General features: G+C 33.8%; 1 protein-coding gene across 7 annotated transcripts in view; it reads right to left on the bottom strand.

The window, feature by feature from the left end:
* The window catches only part of MON2 (MON2 homolog, regulator of endosome-to-Golgi trafficking), a 124,005-nt gene that overhangs the window by 82,018 nt on the left and 23,260 nt on the right, over positions 1-18,727 (bottom strand). For 6 of the 7 annotated variants that reach the window (XR_010835833.1, XM_059082199.2, XM_059082200.2 and 3 more), the window contains 6 exons: positions 17,865-17,992; positions 17,233-17,364; positions 13,730-13,859; positions 11,773-11,870; positions 10,538-10,663; positions 6,109-6,303 (listed from right to left, as the gene is read on the bottom strand). Coding sequence is in view for 6 of the 7 variants with exons in the window: in XM_059082199.2 (XP_058938182.1) it covers positions 6,109-6,303; positions 10,538-10,663; positions 11,773-11,870; positions 13,730-13,859; positions 17,233-17,364; positions 17,865-17,992 (809 nt within the window). In the remaining variant the exon portion in view is untranslated. The remainder of the gene's footprint in view (positions 1-6,108; positions 6,304-10,537; positions 10,664-11,772; positions 11,871-13,729; positions 13,860-17,232; positions 17,365-17,864; positions 17,993-18,727) is intronic. The other variant, XM_067009679.1, reaches the window with a different exon arrangement.

The raw sequence follows: 18,727 nt of genomic DNA, 5'->3' as shown, positions 1-18,727 counted from the left end.
CACACAATTAAGAAAAGCAAAAGGGTCTATTTCACCTAAGGACCACAATCACAATGAACAAAAATAAAATAACAAATAATAAAATACAATTATTGATTTTATTAAATCTGACCAATACGTGCATGTCTTTGTAATTTTCCGTGTGACAAAACAGGAAGTACACATGAAGTACTTTTGCTGTGTATCAAAGTACAATGGTTGTCTGAAGGAAAGGCACAGCTGGGAACTGACCTAATCACTTTTTTACTCCTATGAGAACCATTTTAACTAGAAGAGTATAGGGCAAACTATGACTATTTAGACTTGTGTATACTGCAGATATTTTCTCAAAAATTAACCAAGTAACCCTGTCACTTTTGGGGAAACAATGGACAGTATTTATTGTCAATGATAAGATTCAAGCTTTCAAACAAAAATTAGAATTTTGGAAAACATATCTGCTGTTGTGACCTTGACAGCTTTTTAAAAACAAAAGACTCTTCTGATAAATGGTTGCTGATATTAACACGTGTGATTTTGGGTACTGTATAAAGTATTAACATTTAGAACATTTGCTCAACCATAATAAATGATGCACGGGTAAAGGATACAATTGAAGCATCAGATGAATCAATGAATTTTAACATAACAGAGTATAAAAATGTCATTACCATGGTTTCATATTCTACACCTTTAAGAAAGTCACTGGTTCAGTTTGGTATAAGATCGAAGAAGAATATATACTATTACCTGAAAATGCCATTAAAATAATTCTGCCTTTTCCAAATATATATCATTGTGAGGACAGATTTTCTTCATATGCTTTGACCGAAACAACATATCACAAAATAATGAAAATAGAAGAAGGTATGAGAATCCAGCTATCTTCTATTAAGCCAGACATTAAAAAAATTTGCAAAAAATATAAAACAATGTATTTTTTTCTTTGGAAAATATAGGTATCTTTCATGAAAATAAATTTTTCTGTTAACATGTATTTTAGAGAGGAAAGCCCTCCAAAGACAACTCTGACAATACTTAGGGAATAAATAGTGAAGTGATATATATTCAGCCTAGTCACAGGTAATAAACTCTCTCAGTTTTTGTTCATCTGGGAAAGACTTCATTTCTCCTTCATTTTGAAGGAAAGTTTTGATTAGTATTCTTGATTGACAGGTTTTTCTTTCAGTACTTTGAAAGTATCACCCCATTCCCTTCTGGCTGGCAAGGTTTCTGCTCAGAAGTCTGCTGAAAATCTTATGAAAGCTCCCTTGCACATGAAGAGTCACTTTTCTTTTTCTGCTTTAAAGATATTTTGTCTGTGACTTTTGACAGCTTGATTATAATGTGTCTCAGTGTAGGTCTCTTGAATTCATCACAGTTGGAATTATTTGAGCTTCATGAATTTGTATGTCCATTTCCTTCTTCAAATTTGGGAAGTTTCAGCTATTACTTCTTCAAATAGGCTCTCTGCCCCTTTCCCTCCTCCTCTAAGACTCCCATAATGCATTGTGAAATAATAAGAAATATATATGTTGGCCTCCACCCCTGATTTTAGGAGAGCTCCTAAAACCCTTGTAAATAGGGGTAGCTAGGAGCATCCTTTGTTCTAAGAATTGACTTCTGACCCCGGTTCCTGACACACATCTCCTAAAACCCTTGTAATTTCCTGAATGATAGGAGCATCTGACACAGAGCTCCTAAATCCTTTGGAACTTCCTAGGTAACAGGAGTATCTTTTGTTCTAATGAGGCAACTCTCAATGGACTCTGGGATAGGGGTTAGTTACCAGAAAGAGCAAACCATGATTAGAAGCTTGGTACTTTCAGCCCCACCCTCCAGTCTCTGGAGTGGGAAGAGGGGTGGAAATTGAGTTAATAATCAATCATGCCTACATGATGAAACCTCCCTAAAAATTGCCAAAATATGGAGTTTAGGGAACATCCAGGTTAGTGAACACATTTACATGACAGAAGGGTGGCATACCCCAGCTTCACAGGGACAGAAGCTCCTGCTCTCAGGACCCTTCCAAAATTCACCCTATGTATCTCGTCATCTGCCTGTTCATTGGTACCCTTTAAAATATCCTTGTTAATAAACTGGCAAAAGTAAGTAAAATGTTTTCCTGGGTTCTGTGAGCCACTTTATCAAGTTATTGAACCCCAAGAAGGGGTCGTGGGAACCTCCAATTTGTAGCCAAGTTAGACAGAAGTTGTTGGTAACCTGGGGATCCACTACTTGGGACTGGCATCTAAAACAGGGGACAGTCTCGTGGACTGATCCCTTAACCTATGGGGCCTGTGCTAGCTCTGATAGATGTCAGAATTTAATCAAAACGTAAGACACCTGGCTGTCAGAGAACTGGTCAGTGTGGGAAAAATATCCACATTTGGTTACAGAGGTAAGTGAGTGTGAAAGTAAAACACAGTGCGTTTTTCCTAGACATGCATATACTGGTCTACTTGAGGTGTCCCATAGTGTCTCTTCATTCTTTTTTCTTTTTGCTCCTCTGACTTGATAATTTCAAATAACCTGTCTTCAACTTTGCAGATTCTTCCTTCTACTTGATCCAGTCTGCTGTCTATTTCCTCTAGTGAATTTTTTCAATTCAGTTATTGTATTCTTCAGCTTCAGAATTTGTTTGGTTCCTTTTTATAGTTTCTCTTTGTTGATATTCTCATTTTGTTCATATACCATTTTCCTGACTAGTTGACTGTGTTCTCTTTTAGCTCTCTGAGCATCTTTTTGATAGTTATTTTGAATTCTTTGTTGGGTAACTCACTTATCTCCATTTGTTTAGGGACAGTTTCTGGAGGTTTATTTTGCTCCTTTGGTTAGGCCATGTTTTCCTGTTTATTTGTATGTCTTCTTATTTTCTGTTGAAATTTGGGCATTTGAAAAAACAGTTAACTCTTTTAGTCTTTATGGACTGGCTTTGTACAGAGAAAGATCTTTACTAATCAGCCCAGCTAGAGATTTGGGGGTCCTCTCAAACCTTTTCTGTCAATGTGTCCTCTCTGGGCTTATGTGTGTAATTTCCCAGCTAAAGCCGTTTGCCGATTTCTACTCAGGAGCTCCCCCTGGTGTCTCTATGTAGTACTGCAGTCTGTGGTGCTGTATCAAGTCAAGGTATTGGTGTTTCCCCTGGTGTCTGTCTGTTACTATAATCTCCCTGGTGCTGTGGCAAGCCACAGGGCTTGACTTTGATCTCAGCAGGCCCCCAGGCATCCAAGTATGTTGCTGCCTTTCTTGTAAGTATCCAAGAGTCAGGTGAGACAAAAATCAGTCCCTTGGGCAGTATCCCCAAAAGTCAGGACATTGGTTGCATATTTCACCCTTCTTTTCCACCTGAAGGAGAAGCCATAAGTTGGAAATTTTGCTTGATCATACCATGCTGTGCTGTGCCAGGACTGGGATGAGGTACAGCGGGTAAGTGCAATGGGTTTTCCTACCCACTCTAATGAACCTTTTCTTGGCCTTGGACTTGCCTGGGGTGCTGTAACTTCTAAGCTGGTTTCTAAACTTCTCACAAGGGCAATCTGTTCTGTATACTGTTAAGCTGGTGTCTCCATGAGGGGTAGAGTGCCTGGAGCTTCCTATTCTATCATCTTGTCACTCTGCTGTACATTTTTTTAAAAGTTTCTTTGTGGAAAGAAACAGACTATAAATAAACACAATACAGAAAATATAACAGCTGATAGGTAAAAGCTTTCTGTCTTTAGAGAAACTAATCTACCTTTCTTAAAAAAGAACTTTAAAAGACTCTTAAACCCTTGGCACCAAGCCCTGATAGTTTACAGTTGCCTAAATAGCAACAAATTCTTTTTTTTTAAATTTAACTTCTTCTTATATAGCAGGTTCTTATTAGTTATCTATTTTATACATATTAGTGTATATATGTCAAACCCAATCTCCCAATTCATCCCACCACCATCACCCACCCCCCCACCTTCCCCCCTTTTTCTCCATACGTTTGTTCTCTACAGTTGTGTCTCCATCTCTGCCTTGCAAACTGGTTCATCTGTACCATTTTTCTAGATTCCACATATGTGCATTAATATACGATATCTGTTTCCCTCTTTCTGACTTACTTCACTCTGTATGACAATCTCTAGGTCCATCCACGCCTCCACAAATGACCCAATTTTGTTCCTTTTTATGGTTGAGTAATATTCCATTGTATACATGTACCACATCTTCTTTATCCATTTGACTGTCAATGGGCATTTAGGTTGCTTCCATCACCTGGCTATTGTAAATAGTGCTGCAATGAACACTGGGGTACATGTGTCTTTTTGAATTATGGTTTTCTCTGGGTATATGCCCAGTAGTGGGATTGCTGGGTCATATGGTAATTCTATTTTTATATTTTTTAAGGAACCTGCATACTGTTCTCCGTAGTGGCTGTATCAATTTACATTCCCACCAACAGTGCAAGAGGGTTCCCTTTTCTCCACACCCTCTCCAGCATTTGTTGTTTGTAGATTTTCTGATGATGCCCATTCTAACCGGTGTGAGGTAATACCTCATTGTAGTCTTGATTTGCATTTCTCTAATAATTAGTGGTGCTGAGCAGCTTTTCCTGTGCCTCTTGGCCATCTGTATGTCTTCTTTGGAGAAATGTCTATTTATGTATTCTGCCCATTTTTGGATTGGGTCGTTTGTTTTTTTAATATTGAGCTGCATGAGCTGTTTATATATTTTGGAGATTAATCCTTTGTCCGCTGATTTGTCTGCAAATATTTTCTCCCATTCTGAGGTGGTCTTTTCACCTTGTTTATACTTTCCTTTGCTGTGCAACAGCTTTTAAGTTTCACTAGGTCCCATTTGTTTATTTTTGTTTTTATTTTCATTACTCTAGGAGGTAGGTCAAAAAAGATCTTGCTGTGATTTACATCAAAGAGTGTTCTTCCTATGCTTTCCTCTAAGAGTTTTATAGTGTCCGGTATTACATTTAGGTCTTTAATCCATTTGGAGTTTATTTTTGTGTATGGTGTTAGGGAGTGTTGTACTTTAATTCTTAGCAACACATTCTGAAATGACTTGATTTTCTACAGTATTGCCAAACAATGTATTAAATATATTATAGATATACCTCACGTGGCCAGAAATAATTATAACTACAGTGCTTATAAAGACTATTTCTAAATGCATTTTATATAAATGGACTTGGAATATGAAAAGAACATCTATGACAAGTATAACATAAATATGGAAAAAACCTTTTTTTAAAAATGTTCTCCATAGAATTTAGTATAAACTACCTATACGGTCTAATAGTTTGTTATGTTGTTGGTTATCGCTAACGTGTAGCATATTGACTTCATAGATGGTCTATAACCAATTACTTTTTTTTTAAATTCTTTTTTCTTGTGATGAGAACTTTTTTTAAAATTTATTTATTTATTTTTGGCTGTGTTGGGTCTTCGTTTCTGTGCGAGGGCTTTCTCTAGTTGCGGCAAGTGGGGGCCACTCTTCATCACTGAGCACAGGCCTCTCACTATTGCAGCCTCTCTTGTCGCGGAGCACAGGCTCCAGACGCACAGGCTCAGTAGTTGTGGCTCCCGGACCTAGTTGCTCCGCGGCATGTGCGATCTTCCCAGACTAGGGCTCGAATCCGTGTCCCCTGCACTGGTAGGCAGATTCTCAACCACTGCACCACCAGGGAAGCCCTAACCAATTACTTTTGTTAATTAAAATTGACGTAAAATGCTGAATTTGACTTAACATAAAGTTAAAAAGAAACATACCATCATATACCATTTTCTCTGAAAAATATTTAAGAGTCAATCATTACATTGAAAGAATTATGATCTGGAATATCACAACAAATCCTGCATCCAAAAATTTATGCAAAATAGATACAATATTAGACTGAAAGTAAAAATTGATTTCTAATGCTAGAATTCACCAAATCTGATAACAGGCCATGACTCTTCTTTACATACATTAAAAATGCCACATAAACATAAGAAAGGGAAGAATTAACTTTTGAGTACCTAAAAGAGTACCTATAGGTACTTAAGAAAAATGTTTGCTTAACTGAAGTGAAAAAGCTAAATTCATCATCTTCTCAGAAGAGACTTCATGCGATTACACACACAAACACATATGAAAATTAGCACTTACCAAAAGACTGTAAAATTGCTTAATCAGAACAGATACTACTCTCAGCAAACGCATGCAGATAGGAAAATATGGTTTTTCAACTGGTGCTGGAGAAGATGAAGTGCTGGAACCTTGTCTGAACTTTATATTTGGAGAAAAGAGCTTTATCACAAGAGGACATACCCTTTCTTTGAGGAGGAAACTAAATTCCTGATGCTATTTGTAAAGATTTAAAAAAAAAGAAAAAAAAGAAGAATTAACTTAGTTTGTACTTAATGCTTATAAAACAGTCTCACAGTTAATAATAATCTTTAATAATCAGTATGAATAATTTAGCTTTATTATAAGTATACAGTTTATTACTTTACCATTTTACACACAATTCTGAAATTAGTATTGTTCTTTGAGAATATGAGATCAAACTATTTCAAGAAATTTTTAAAAGAATCTAAGTTAAAAGGGAACATTTAATAATTTTGGAATTAAAATGATGTTTATTACTAGGAATTTTAATTTTAGTAGGACACTAGCCATTAAAAACATAAAGAACAAAAGAAAGAAAATACATTACACAAATTCAAACAAAGCATTTAAATAGGAAGCTGACAAAAAATCTGATTAATGAAGTATAATAAATCATATAATTCAGATTTATTTTGCAAAGATAATTCTATTCATGCATAGATTTACTAATTAAGTTAATATTTTGTTCTACTTAGATTGTCTGAACAGAACACAATGACAAACAAGCATAATTATTTTAAAGTCTGGGAATCTTGCAAATAATTCTTAAATTTTACTTATAATTATGGCATATTATGCAGAAAAGCTCCGCTAACCTATTAATGACTTGACTATATCAGCCAAAAGTAGTCCCATTATACTGACAATACAAGGTCCAGTCTACATTTAATGTCTAACCTCAAATATATATTATTCTGTTGTTTTAAGCATCTCAATTTCATTGAAGCCTCAAAGAAACAATAAAAATCTACCAATCTAATCCTTTAATCTTACCAAAAAAAGGAAAAATAAGACATAGAGCAGTTTATTTGTTCAGAATCATAAAATTTGTAAAATGTATTTTTTTTTAAAGTCAGTCATAAAATTTGTAAAATGTATTTTTTTTTAAAAGTCAGGTTCATTCAAGGAAAAAAATCAGCTTCACTAGAGGAAAAAAAAGAAAGAAAAGATAAGTAAAAAGATAAAAATAAAAGCTTTGCTTCATCTCACCTCCCAGAGATAAGTGAGTCATCATTGTTGACTCCAAATATATATCCTTCTAGTCTTTTATATCCATTTTTTAACATTTTTATTGGAGTATAATTGCTTTTATATCCATTTTAATGTACTTTTAATTCTTCCCCCCAAAAAATGGGATCTTAAGAGTTAAGTGATTTGAAATTCTACTCTCAAATCTACAGTAGTTTCACTGACAAAATGAAAAGCATAGTTAAGTCCGTTTTCATACTTTATTAAATAACCTTAGGTATTGGTTAATTCATAAATATTATAGACAACTCTGAAAAGTTTTATCCGTTCACTTTTCCCCCTCACTATTCAACTAACTGCAACTGGGTTTCCTCCACAACCCCCATCAACCACTCCATCTCCACTGAAACTGTTTTCATTATACTCATGATCTCTGTGGACAAAGCAAACACTCCCCTTTCAGTCTTATCTTACCAAATTTCTTTGAAGTACCTGACGTAACTGATTACTTGGTTCATCTTGAAGCTTTCTCTGCTTTTGTCTTTTATTATGCCGCAGTCTCCCAGATGCATTCCTACATTTCTGGCCCCCATGTTCTTAGTCTCTTTTGTATGCTCATCCTCTCATACCCAACCATTTAACAATGAGGTTCCTCAGAGCTCTAGAATATCAGGCCCTCACTTCCATGTTATCGCCATAGGTGATCTCATTCACTCCCATATCTTCAATTAGCAACTATATGCCAGTGAAATTTAAATTTATAACTTTAGCCCCAAACGTTACTTCTGAGCTCGAGATGCATAAATTAAAGTACCATTTTGTGTACACTCAGATATCTCAAAACTGAATAAACTATCCTTTCTAGCAAAAGTTCTGCCCATAGAGTATTCCACCTTAGTAGCAAGCAACACACTGCTCAAGCCAGAAAGCCAAAAGTCATCTTTGATTAATAAAGTATAATCAGTCCTATAACTCACTGATTTTATTTTGAAGAAGGTAAAAGACTGCTTTTTTCCTCACATTTCAATGATTTATTCAGCATTTACTTGCTGACTGTTTAATATATACCAAGCACTGTGCTAGGTAAAGGAATTCAAGGTTAAGTTTGATTTTGTCCCTGCCCTTATAAAGCTTATTTTCTAAAAGAGAAGACAGATCCTTTCTTAGAGCCACTGCTCTGGAATATTCTTTTCCTATACTACCTATTTCCCCCAACTAACTACTCTTTATCTTTCAGGTGAAAGCTTCATAGCCTTCATTCATCACCAACTCTCCACCAGGTTTGGTACCTATGTTACTCATTTCCATAGCACTTTTTATACTTTTGCCTCACAGCACTCATCACAGCTTATTATTCAGTTAATGTTTTCCTTCCAATTAGATTGGTAAGTGCCGTAAGAGCAGGAATTTTATGTCTTATTTAAATTCTGTATCGTATCCTTGGCACTGAACACATGGACTAGCATATTGTAAGGGATTGGAAAATTCTGATTGGATTAGTGAATAATGAGTGAATGAAAGCAAATATTTATCTCTTGAAGAAAACTTTGTAGGTGTAAATTTTAGGATCTTACACAGAACAATTCTTTTTTCTCCTCTGCATTATAGCAGGAAGAATAAAGTAGAATAGATTTATTATGGGCACAATAAACTGGAAACATTTTTTCAAATCTTTTCCTACAAAATTAAAAAACATAATCCAAACTATAGACATTTCAAATTCACTGTCTATGCCCATAACCACCCTGAATGCGCCCGATCTTGTCAAATTCAAATTCATTTACAAATTCATTCACTCATTCATTTAAATATTTACTGAACACCTGTAATATGCCAGGCACCACTACAGGCACCTATACAACAGTGAACAAAGTCCCTGCCTCATAGAGCTTACTTTCCTATAGGGGAAGTGAGAAGATCAACTAATGTACAAATACATATGTCAGGAGGAAATAAGTGATATAAAGAAAAATAACAAGGAGTAAGAAAGACAAGGGTGCTGCCATGAAAAAAAGCTGCCATTTTACACAGTGGTGGGGAAGGTTTATCTGGTAGGTTGACCATTGAGTAAAGACCTCAAAAGAGTAAGAGAACAAGCCATATGGGAGAAAAGCATTCCAGGTTCAGGAAGCAGGAAGTACAAAGGCCTAGGAGCAGGAGTCCACCTGGGTCATTTAGGAACAACAAGAATGACAGTGTGGCTAAAGGGTGAGGGCACTTACAAACTATGAAACCTTAGACAAATTATTTAACCCTCTTAAAGTCTTAGCTTCCTCCTGTGTAAAGTAGGAATAATTGGTACTTCTCAGGCATTCATGCAGCTTAAAGAGAGTATGATATATAAGGAATTTAGCAAAGTCACAGCATGGAGTAGGCAGTCCAAAGTGGTAGCTGTTACAACTATCAGTTTATACAAGATGATTAGTCGAGTTGTATCTAAACTTATCCTATACTAATACAAGAAAGGGAATCATCAGTTAATATTGTTCATTATCATTGAAAGCACTGAACAGTTGTCTAACATGGACCAAAAATTGTGAACGATGTAGTAAAAGTTTCAGTCCCAACTCTTGGGTAAAGGACCTTCTACTTTTTTTGCACTTGATTCACACATTTTGTAGGTAAGAGCAAGGATAAAATAGATGACCTAGGGAGGGGCAGCATGGTAGGTAAAGGAGCTAGAGTAGTAGTTAAAAGTTCTAAGTTTTTGTTCAAGATCTGCTAATAACTAAAGAACCCCACGTAAATCACTAAATCACTTTTTGACTTTACCTTCTAACAAGTAAAATGAAAAGTTTGAATTCTTACTTTTTCCCCTATTAACCTTCTGTTTTGAAATATTCTGTATAGCGCATTAAATTTATTAAGCATTGATGACTTTTTTCCATTTAAATTATGTTAAAGCACAAAGCTGCATAAAAATAAGTAAAAAATTAGTAACAATTTTTTAAGGCTTTTAAATATTATAAAAATAGCTCATGTACCACATTCCTCTGTACACCCTTAGATTGGGAAATGCTTGACTAGACAGTCTAGGAACTCCTTCTAATGTTAACATTTCAAACTGCTTGGGCACAACAAAAATTAAGATATCAGGTGCAAATTATTATATGTCAAAGTCTGAGGTTATAATTTTTTCATCTTTTAATGTGGGGGAAAAATACATGTTACTCTCTTAAAAAATATCTGTGAAAAAATTAAAGATTAATTTTGTTGCAAGATACTACAAATGGCTTACTTGTAAAAAGACTTGTGGAAAATCATTCAAGACTGACTCAAGTAATTCGAGGCCAAATGTTCGGGTCATTTCTGTCATGCCTACTAGCCAGTAAGGGGCATCAGCATTAACCAACTGACAAAGGTCCTGGGAAAATAAATCAAACAATGAATAAAAAATAAATAAAATATTTCACATGCTGGAATGAAATGTCCTTTCATTTTATAGTTCATAAAAATTTTTTTAAAGTATCTCTTCTTAAATAATAGGTTTTACTCCTTAGAAACTAAGTACTGGTAATTCAAATTTTGATTAATTGTATAGTTGATTATATAAGTAAACTAAATATACAGAGTGCACAGATAAATGGTTATTCTAACATGGTTTTAATGAAAAACCACTTAACCCTTTAATCAAAATTAGTAAAATTTTCAGTGCAGGTTAATCTTATTTTATTCACGACAAGTAATGTAAAACTCAGGTATTTGCATATCAAATTACATTAGGTAGAACAGATGTTTAGTACTTTAATTTTCCTATTAAAGGAAGTATTTTATATGACTAGTCATCCCTAATATATCTAATTCAGCGCTTAATTCATTTTATTTCCTTAAAGTGAAACATAACATTTTATCGTGTTAATTAGCTATAGATGCTCTTTAATGTTTTAAAACATTTTTAAAATACAGGTATCAAGGGCTTTTCAAAAGTTCGCTTTATCACTTAGCTTTTACAGAAGACCTATGTTAGCACCTGTTTTCTCTAACCAGAAGAAATCTGAAGAGGATTTTCACTTTTACAGAAAAAAAAAAAAAAGGCAAAAGTGAAAATCGTGTCAGCACTTGCTTTGCAGCAAGCCCATAGTAAAGGCAGCACACACCACAGGCAGCAAGAGTGGTACCACCAAGTTCTTTCCCCAGGAACTCCAGTCAGCATCTCGGCATCAAGGTGCCATAACTTTGAACTGTGTCTGTGAGCATCTGTGCTTTATCTCAATCTATTTTGTGCATTTGTTATGTAATTGTGTACTAAGGTAATTGCTTTTTCTCTTTAGGCCATTTTGGCTTATGAAAGGTTTCACAGAAATGTGCTACTGTCAGATAGTGGGGGAAACCTGTACCTCTTTTGACGCTTTAAAATTGGACAATTTTTTTTAAATGACACTTAAAAAACTGAATCAGATACAAAATTCCAGAATCAAAAATTCATACAAAACTATATTGTATAATAAAAATTATTCTTATCAATTGAAATACCTGGAAAAGCATATATGCATCTTTAGCACAAGGTTTGAGGGTACTGACAGATCTTCTGTTACTATTTCCTTGGACTGGTACTGGTTGTTCTACAACATCTGCAATCAAAATTAGAGAGGTTTTAGGAGTTCATAATGACCTTTAATAAAACATATATACTGTCTAAAAGGTATGCTTAAAATAAATACTTATTTATAGAATTATAAACTTTAATAATAACTTCAGAACCATGCCTCCAAAATGGAAAGAAAAATTGGGAATCCAATTTTTATACAAAATGCCACAAAAATCACTCTTCACTATATTACATTCATTTTAATAAACTTAGTATCTTTACACATACATTTGATTTTCTCAGTACCCCTTTCTCCAGTCTCTTTATTTCGTGGATTTAAAATCCACGTGATCTTTGAATGTACCATTAAATATCAAACATATAAATATTTATCACATGGTTAATTTCTCTATCATCTCTCCATCTTCAAAAGAATTAACTGCTTGATCTGCCACAAGTACTATGTCAGTCACAGGTATTGACTAGCTAAGAGTCAACTAGAATGCGGCTTCCCAATTTCTTTGAATACTAAGAAGATATCATTCCCTGTAAGTTATTACAGCCTGTTTTGAATAAATGTTGACTCAATGACTACTTGAAAAGAAAGAGGTTCTAAGTATTTTCTACCTTATTAGAAAGTATTAAATGAGATATTAGTCTTTAGAGACACACAGCCAAAACTACCAATCCAGAACTTATATTGAGATTAAGACATTCAAACTGGAGAACTGCCCTGTTTTATCCCTTAAGTTTAATTCCTTAATATTCCAAACTGCTAGAATTCCACCTGCATTTTCCCTAGGAAAAGTGAGACCAAAGTCAGTGGAAATATTCTAATAAACCAACAGACTAAATGTCTGAAACTGAACGTGAAAAATGTGACCAGTGGTTAATTTCAGGAAAAGTGAAGCAATTGTTAGAGAAGGCAGCATTATCATTACTCACTATTGCCGTTTTTTACCAGTATTAGCAAAAAAACAAATGATATGAAAGATTGCTAATATCAAGAATTTAAGGGGAGAGAAAAAACTATCTAAAGGGGAAAAAAAGTTTAATCTTTTGTTTCTTGACTCCATAAAACAGAGAGGTTGCTCTTGATAGCACCTTATGATCTTTTCAACTGATCATGGAAAAAAAATTACTTTTAATCCAATAAGGGTAACAAATGAAAAAAACGTTAAGTTACAAATTATAAAAATTATAACAGAAACATAATATCTGTAAGCTCTGTGATAGGACATGTTTCTAAGTTTTTAGGAAATGTAAATCACAAAGAAAAAGATGCTAAAAATTACAAGTATTTGATAAAAATATGAAAATATTAAACTTTACATTATATAAATATTCTTAATTAATACATGTTAATAGGCAGAGACAAAGATTCACATGAGGGCAGCTCACTCTTGGGAATTTACCCTAAAGAAATAATCCATATGGAAATATATATGTAGAAGACACTCAAAACAATACTAAACTATTGAACACAAGTAGTTCATTAAATTATAGAATAGGCACAAAATATAATGCAACCATTAAAATTTCAATTACAAAAATAAAAAAATAACATGAAAAATTCATATAATGTAATGTTTGGCTAAAAATACTTATACTGCAACATCTGGTGTGAAATGTGAAATTATCATCTTCAATATGAAATTATGAATATATTAGAAATAAACATGGAAAATAGGGTCCACTTCTTAGGGTGATAAAATTATGGGGGATTTATCTTCTGAATTGCCATTATCAACAATAATGAAGTTAAAATAAACATACTTTTTAAAGTATTCTAATTTTTAGGTAGCCTAAGTTCATAGGGGAATGGCTGACAATCAATAAAAGAGAAAAGCATGGATGTTAGAACTACCCACTATCAAAAGGAAACAACTTTTTTCACTTTACCTCTGTGTCGTTCATCTTCAGCAACCATCCTCTCAAAAACAACAGTAACAACTTGTCGCACTGTAGCAGCAGCTGTATTATTTGTAATATTATCTTTTGTGAAGTGTAGTCGAAAACAAAGAACAATTGCCTAAAAAAACAATTTCCATTTAGTGTGAAATAAGATTGAGGAACATGTTTATTATCTTTATTTTATCTGATGTAACCCCAAATTAAATAATTTGTTTTGCTGCTTCAATCACCTACACTAAAAGTGTCACTCTTTTATATAATAAAACTACAAAAAGCTCAGGATTTTGAAATAATTCAAACTCTCAGTAAATACATAGACACATAAGATTAACCAAGGTAATGTGAAATACTCCTTTCACAATCTGGTTCTTTTAACATGTATATAATAATGTGTTGTGATTTTATTTTCCCAGAATGACTTTTTTTTTGCAAATAGCAAGTACTCAAACTTTGTTGTATCACTAATCACCTGGAGAAATACTATATAAACTTGCTAAGCATATAAATGAATAAAATACTTTTTAAAAAAGGAATCATTTTTTCTTTTAAAATCAACTTTATTAAGGTATCATTTATATATAATAAACTGTATCCCTTTAAAGTATATAATTTTGGGCTTCCCTGGTGGCGCAGTGGTTGGGAGTCCGCCTGCCAATGCAGGGGACGCGGGTTCGTGCCCTGGTCCGGGAAGATCCCACATGCCGCGGAGCAACTAAGCCCGTGAGCCATGGCCGCTGGGCCTGCGCGTCCGGAGCCTGTGCTCCGCAGCGGGAGAGGCCACAGCGGTGAGAGGCCCGCATACCGCAAAAAATAAATAAATAAATAAATAAAAGGAAGCTATTTAAAGTATATAATTTTATGAGTTCTGACAGTTATATTCACCTATGGAACCACTGCCACAATCAAGTATAAGACATTTCCACCATCCTATTAGTTTCCTTGTGCTCTTGTAGTCCATTTTTTCCTCTACCCTTGGCCCCAGGTAACCACCAATCTGTTTTTATCACTATAGATGAGCTGGTATTTTCTATACAAATAGAATCATTCAGTATGTGCTCTTTTCTGTCTGGTTTCTTTCACTTGTAATATTTGTGAAATTCATCCACATTTTTCTTTGTATCAGTAATTTGTACTTTTTTATTCCATGGTATGAGTATACCACATTCTACTTATCCATTCATCTCCTGATAGACATTTGGGTTGTTTCAGTTTTTGGCTACTGTACATAAAGCTGCTGTGAACATTCACATACAAATCTCAATGAGGATATGTATTTTCATTTACCTGGGTAAGTAAACACCTAGGAGTGAAATGGACAGATCACATAGTAAGTATAAGTTAAAATTCTGAAGAAACTGTTAGTTTTCCAAAGTTGCTTTACAATTTTATATTCCTGCCAGCAGTATGTGTGAATTCAAAATTATTCCATATTCTCAACAACACTTGATATGGTCAGTCTTTTTAAATATTAACTATTCTAATGGGTGTGTAATAATATCTCCTTGTGGTTTTAATTTGCTTTTCCCTGATAACTAACGATTCTGAGGCACTTTCCATGTATTCATTAGTCAGTTGAATAGATTATTTTGTGAAGTGTCTGTGGAAATCATTTGTCCATTTTTTATTGGGTTGTCTTATGAATGAGTTGTAAAGTGTTTTCAATAAATTCTAGATAAAAGTCCTTTGTCAGATATTTGTGAATATTTCCCCCCATTCTGTGGCTTCTTTTATGGTTCATGGATTTGTGCCCTACCTAAGAAGTCTCTACCTACCCCAAGGTCACAAAAATTTTCTCCTACGTGTTCTTCTAGAAGTTTTACAGTTTTAAAAGAAGCCATTCTTGGAGGAAAACATAATAATGGTATTTTTAAATGCTATGTCTTATCATATTAATTATATTAAACATTTAAAACAAAACAAGCCTGTGATACCACTAACACTTTTAAAATTTCAACATAAAGGAGAAGTACATGTTATAAAGAAGCTTTCCTATTACCCAATTTTATATTATTTCTTTATACTTCATTTTTCATCCCCAAATATTACATTTCTAAATTAATCAAAATACCAAAATAAATTCTATATTTATAAAACTATAATCAGTTATTATTGCTTGGGTAGGTCAATGATAACCTTTTATAAAATTTTAAATATATGTATCAGAACAATAATTTGATGGCTAGAAACCAAAAGGAACTACATACAACAAACATATATATAAAAATACATTAAATATTTTATAAAACAGGTATGGGGTAAAAGAATAAGCTATTTGCAATTAAGTAAAGTCTCATTATATCCTAAGAACATCAAATGAATAACTAGAAAAGCGATATAATCTCTATACAGTATACTGTGATGGTATACTTTGCTACTTTACAAGTCAACCATTCTTAAAGGCATACAAATTATAATACAACTATTACTGAAACTACAACAATTTCCCTAAAAAGTAAACCATTGACTGTTTTTTATATTACTCGCTGTACTTTCTGTTCTTTAGAAATATTTCTTAATTTTAAAAGACTTTTTAAAGGGTGAAACAAATAATAGAACAGTTGCTTTATGTTCCTAAAGAGGGTGGGAATAAGAAAGGAATGAGAAATAGCTATTATACATGCAGCCTTACCTAGTATCAATGTATCAATGCCAAAAGGACATTCTTCCAGATACTTAAGGGACAGATTTAAACTATCTGGCTTACATAACATATATATGTGAAATTATGTTTAAAAGGGGGAAAGGGAGAGCTATCAGGAATACCCAAGGTAATTGTGGAGAACACTGATACCTCAAAACACATTTCTTTTTCTTTTCCTCTTTCTCTATTCCTTTTCTTCTGCTACTTTTCTTTTTCCACATCCTATTCATAACTAAGCCTGTCAGCTATATCCAAGGGGCTCTGCTTAATCACCCTAACCTGATTTCACTTCTAACCTGTGAAAAATAAAGCACCGATGGCTTTTAACATGCAATGTGCATTATCACAACAGCTACAGGAAAGATGCTGTTCAAACAGCACCAGCCTTTTCTTTCAGTCAGCTTATTCAAATACTGTCATGACCTTTTTTTTCCCCTTAGATTCCATATATATATATATATATATATATATATATATATATATATAACTTAGGGGTAAGATGGGAATAAAGACACAGACCTACTAGAGCATGGACTTGAGGATATGGGGAGGGGGAGGCTGTGACGAGGTGAGAGAGTGGCATGGACATATATACACTACCAAGCGTAAAGTGGATAGCTAGTAGGAAGCAGCCGCGTAGCACAGGGAGATCAGCTAGGTGGTTTGTGACCGCCTAGAGGGGTGGGATAGGGAGGGTGGGAGGGAGGCAGACACAGGAGGCAAGAGAAATGGGAACTGATATAACTGATTCACTTTGTTATAAAGCAATTATATTCCAATAAAGATGTTAAAAAAACAAAACAAATACTGTCTCAAAGCACTTAAGAACTTTGACAAACAGGCTTCCTACCTTTGAGAGTGCCTCGTCATGAACTACTGTATTGGTTGTTAAAAGAACAAGAACTGTTTGAAGCAGCTTAAGTTCTTCAAGACTATTTTCCATTAGCTGCCAAAGCATGTTAATTATATTTCCAGCTGCAGTCTGTAAAACAATTATTTTAATTATTGTCAACAAACAAAATACAGGTATTTGGGTCCCTAAATAAGAAAAGCGATGCAGATTCATAGTGATGAAATGTTTTTCCTTATTTTACCGTCATAAGGTCAGATACAAACAACACACTTAACGAACAACAAATTATCACTTCAGATAACCTAGCAAACAGTCATGATTTTCTCTCCTACCTTTTAAAAAATAATTTATGAATAATATTCTCTGTCAGTGATATTGAAAACTTGCTTGGTTCTTAAGATTTCATCTATATTAGTGAACTATGAATTCTTAGATTACAAATGACTTGACAAAATGTACTTGGTTCTTTATTCTGAGCATTTAATAATGAGACAATTTGGTAACCTTTTAAAATTAAGCCAATGTCCTTCAAGCACTGTTGTACATCAAAATATCAGGTATGTTTTATTCTCTCCTTATGAAAACTCATGATTTGTAAGTGCACAGTTCAGATAAAATCTTCATATTACCTCAGACACAACTTCATGGGACATGAGCCTCTGAATGGCAGCTAAACATAGCTGAGTGATCTTCGGTTCCTTGGTTCCACAACCCATTAGAAAAGGCTGAACAACCTCTGAGCTGTTCTCTTTCAATGCTTTATTTGGAACACATATAAAATAAAATTTTAAATATAATTCATAAATAAGAATATTTTTATATAATTACAACCAGTAATGACAATTTTAATAAAAAATCACAATGTAAAATAAATACCAAAATAAAAATCAAGCAGTAAGAGTTAAAATACTTCACATAAATACTACAGACTTTGTATCTAAACTACTCCCCCTTAAGTTCAGCTCTCCCATGCCTTTCTCCTGACACTCCTTTGGTTCTCCTCCATCTTCTTCTACAAACTCTTTAATGGCAATTTCTCAGAAGTTCTATCCTGCATCACAGAAAGTCTATTTCTTCAATAGTGCAGAAGGGAAAACAGGAATAAGAATTCATATTCTAGAGCAGAAAAGTAATTAAAAATAGTATATACATCAACCCCACCACATTTCTGAATGAATATTTGGAAACTCCCTAGAATTTTATTATATGCCTTGAATTCATTGGCTCTAATTTCTTCTTCAATAAGTAAACTCATTAAAAACAATAACATTACTCCTCTTATTACTGAAATACTGATTTAAACTAATTGGATGCACATGCTGTAATTCCAAATCTTAAAATAACTCCTTCTACCAAGCCAATACTTTCAGAAGTTTTAAAACGGCAACAAAAATGTAAAAGATTAGAAAATGCACAAACTGAATTATACATAATTAAATTTACAAAATGAAATTAAATCAATACACACTTACTGAATGGTTACACAAAGATG

This window comes from Kogia breviceps, chromosome 12 (genome assembly GCF_026419965.1).
Source record: "Kogia breviceps isolate mKogBre1 chromosome 12, mKogBre1 haplotype 1, whole genome shotgun sequence".
NCBI lineage: Eukaryota > Metazoa > Chordata > Mammalia > Artiodactyla > Physeteridae > Kogia > Kogia breviceps.
The sequence above is the reverse complement of the archived record's forward strand: the minus strand, read 5'-3'. Positions and strand labels throughout refer to the sequence as shown.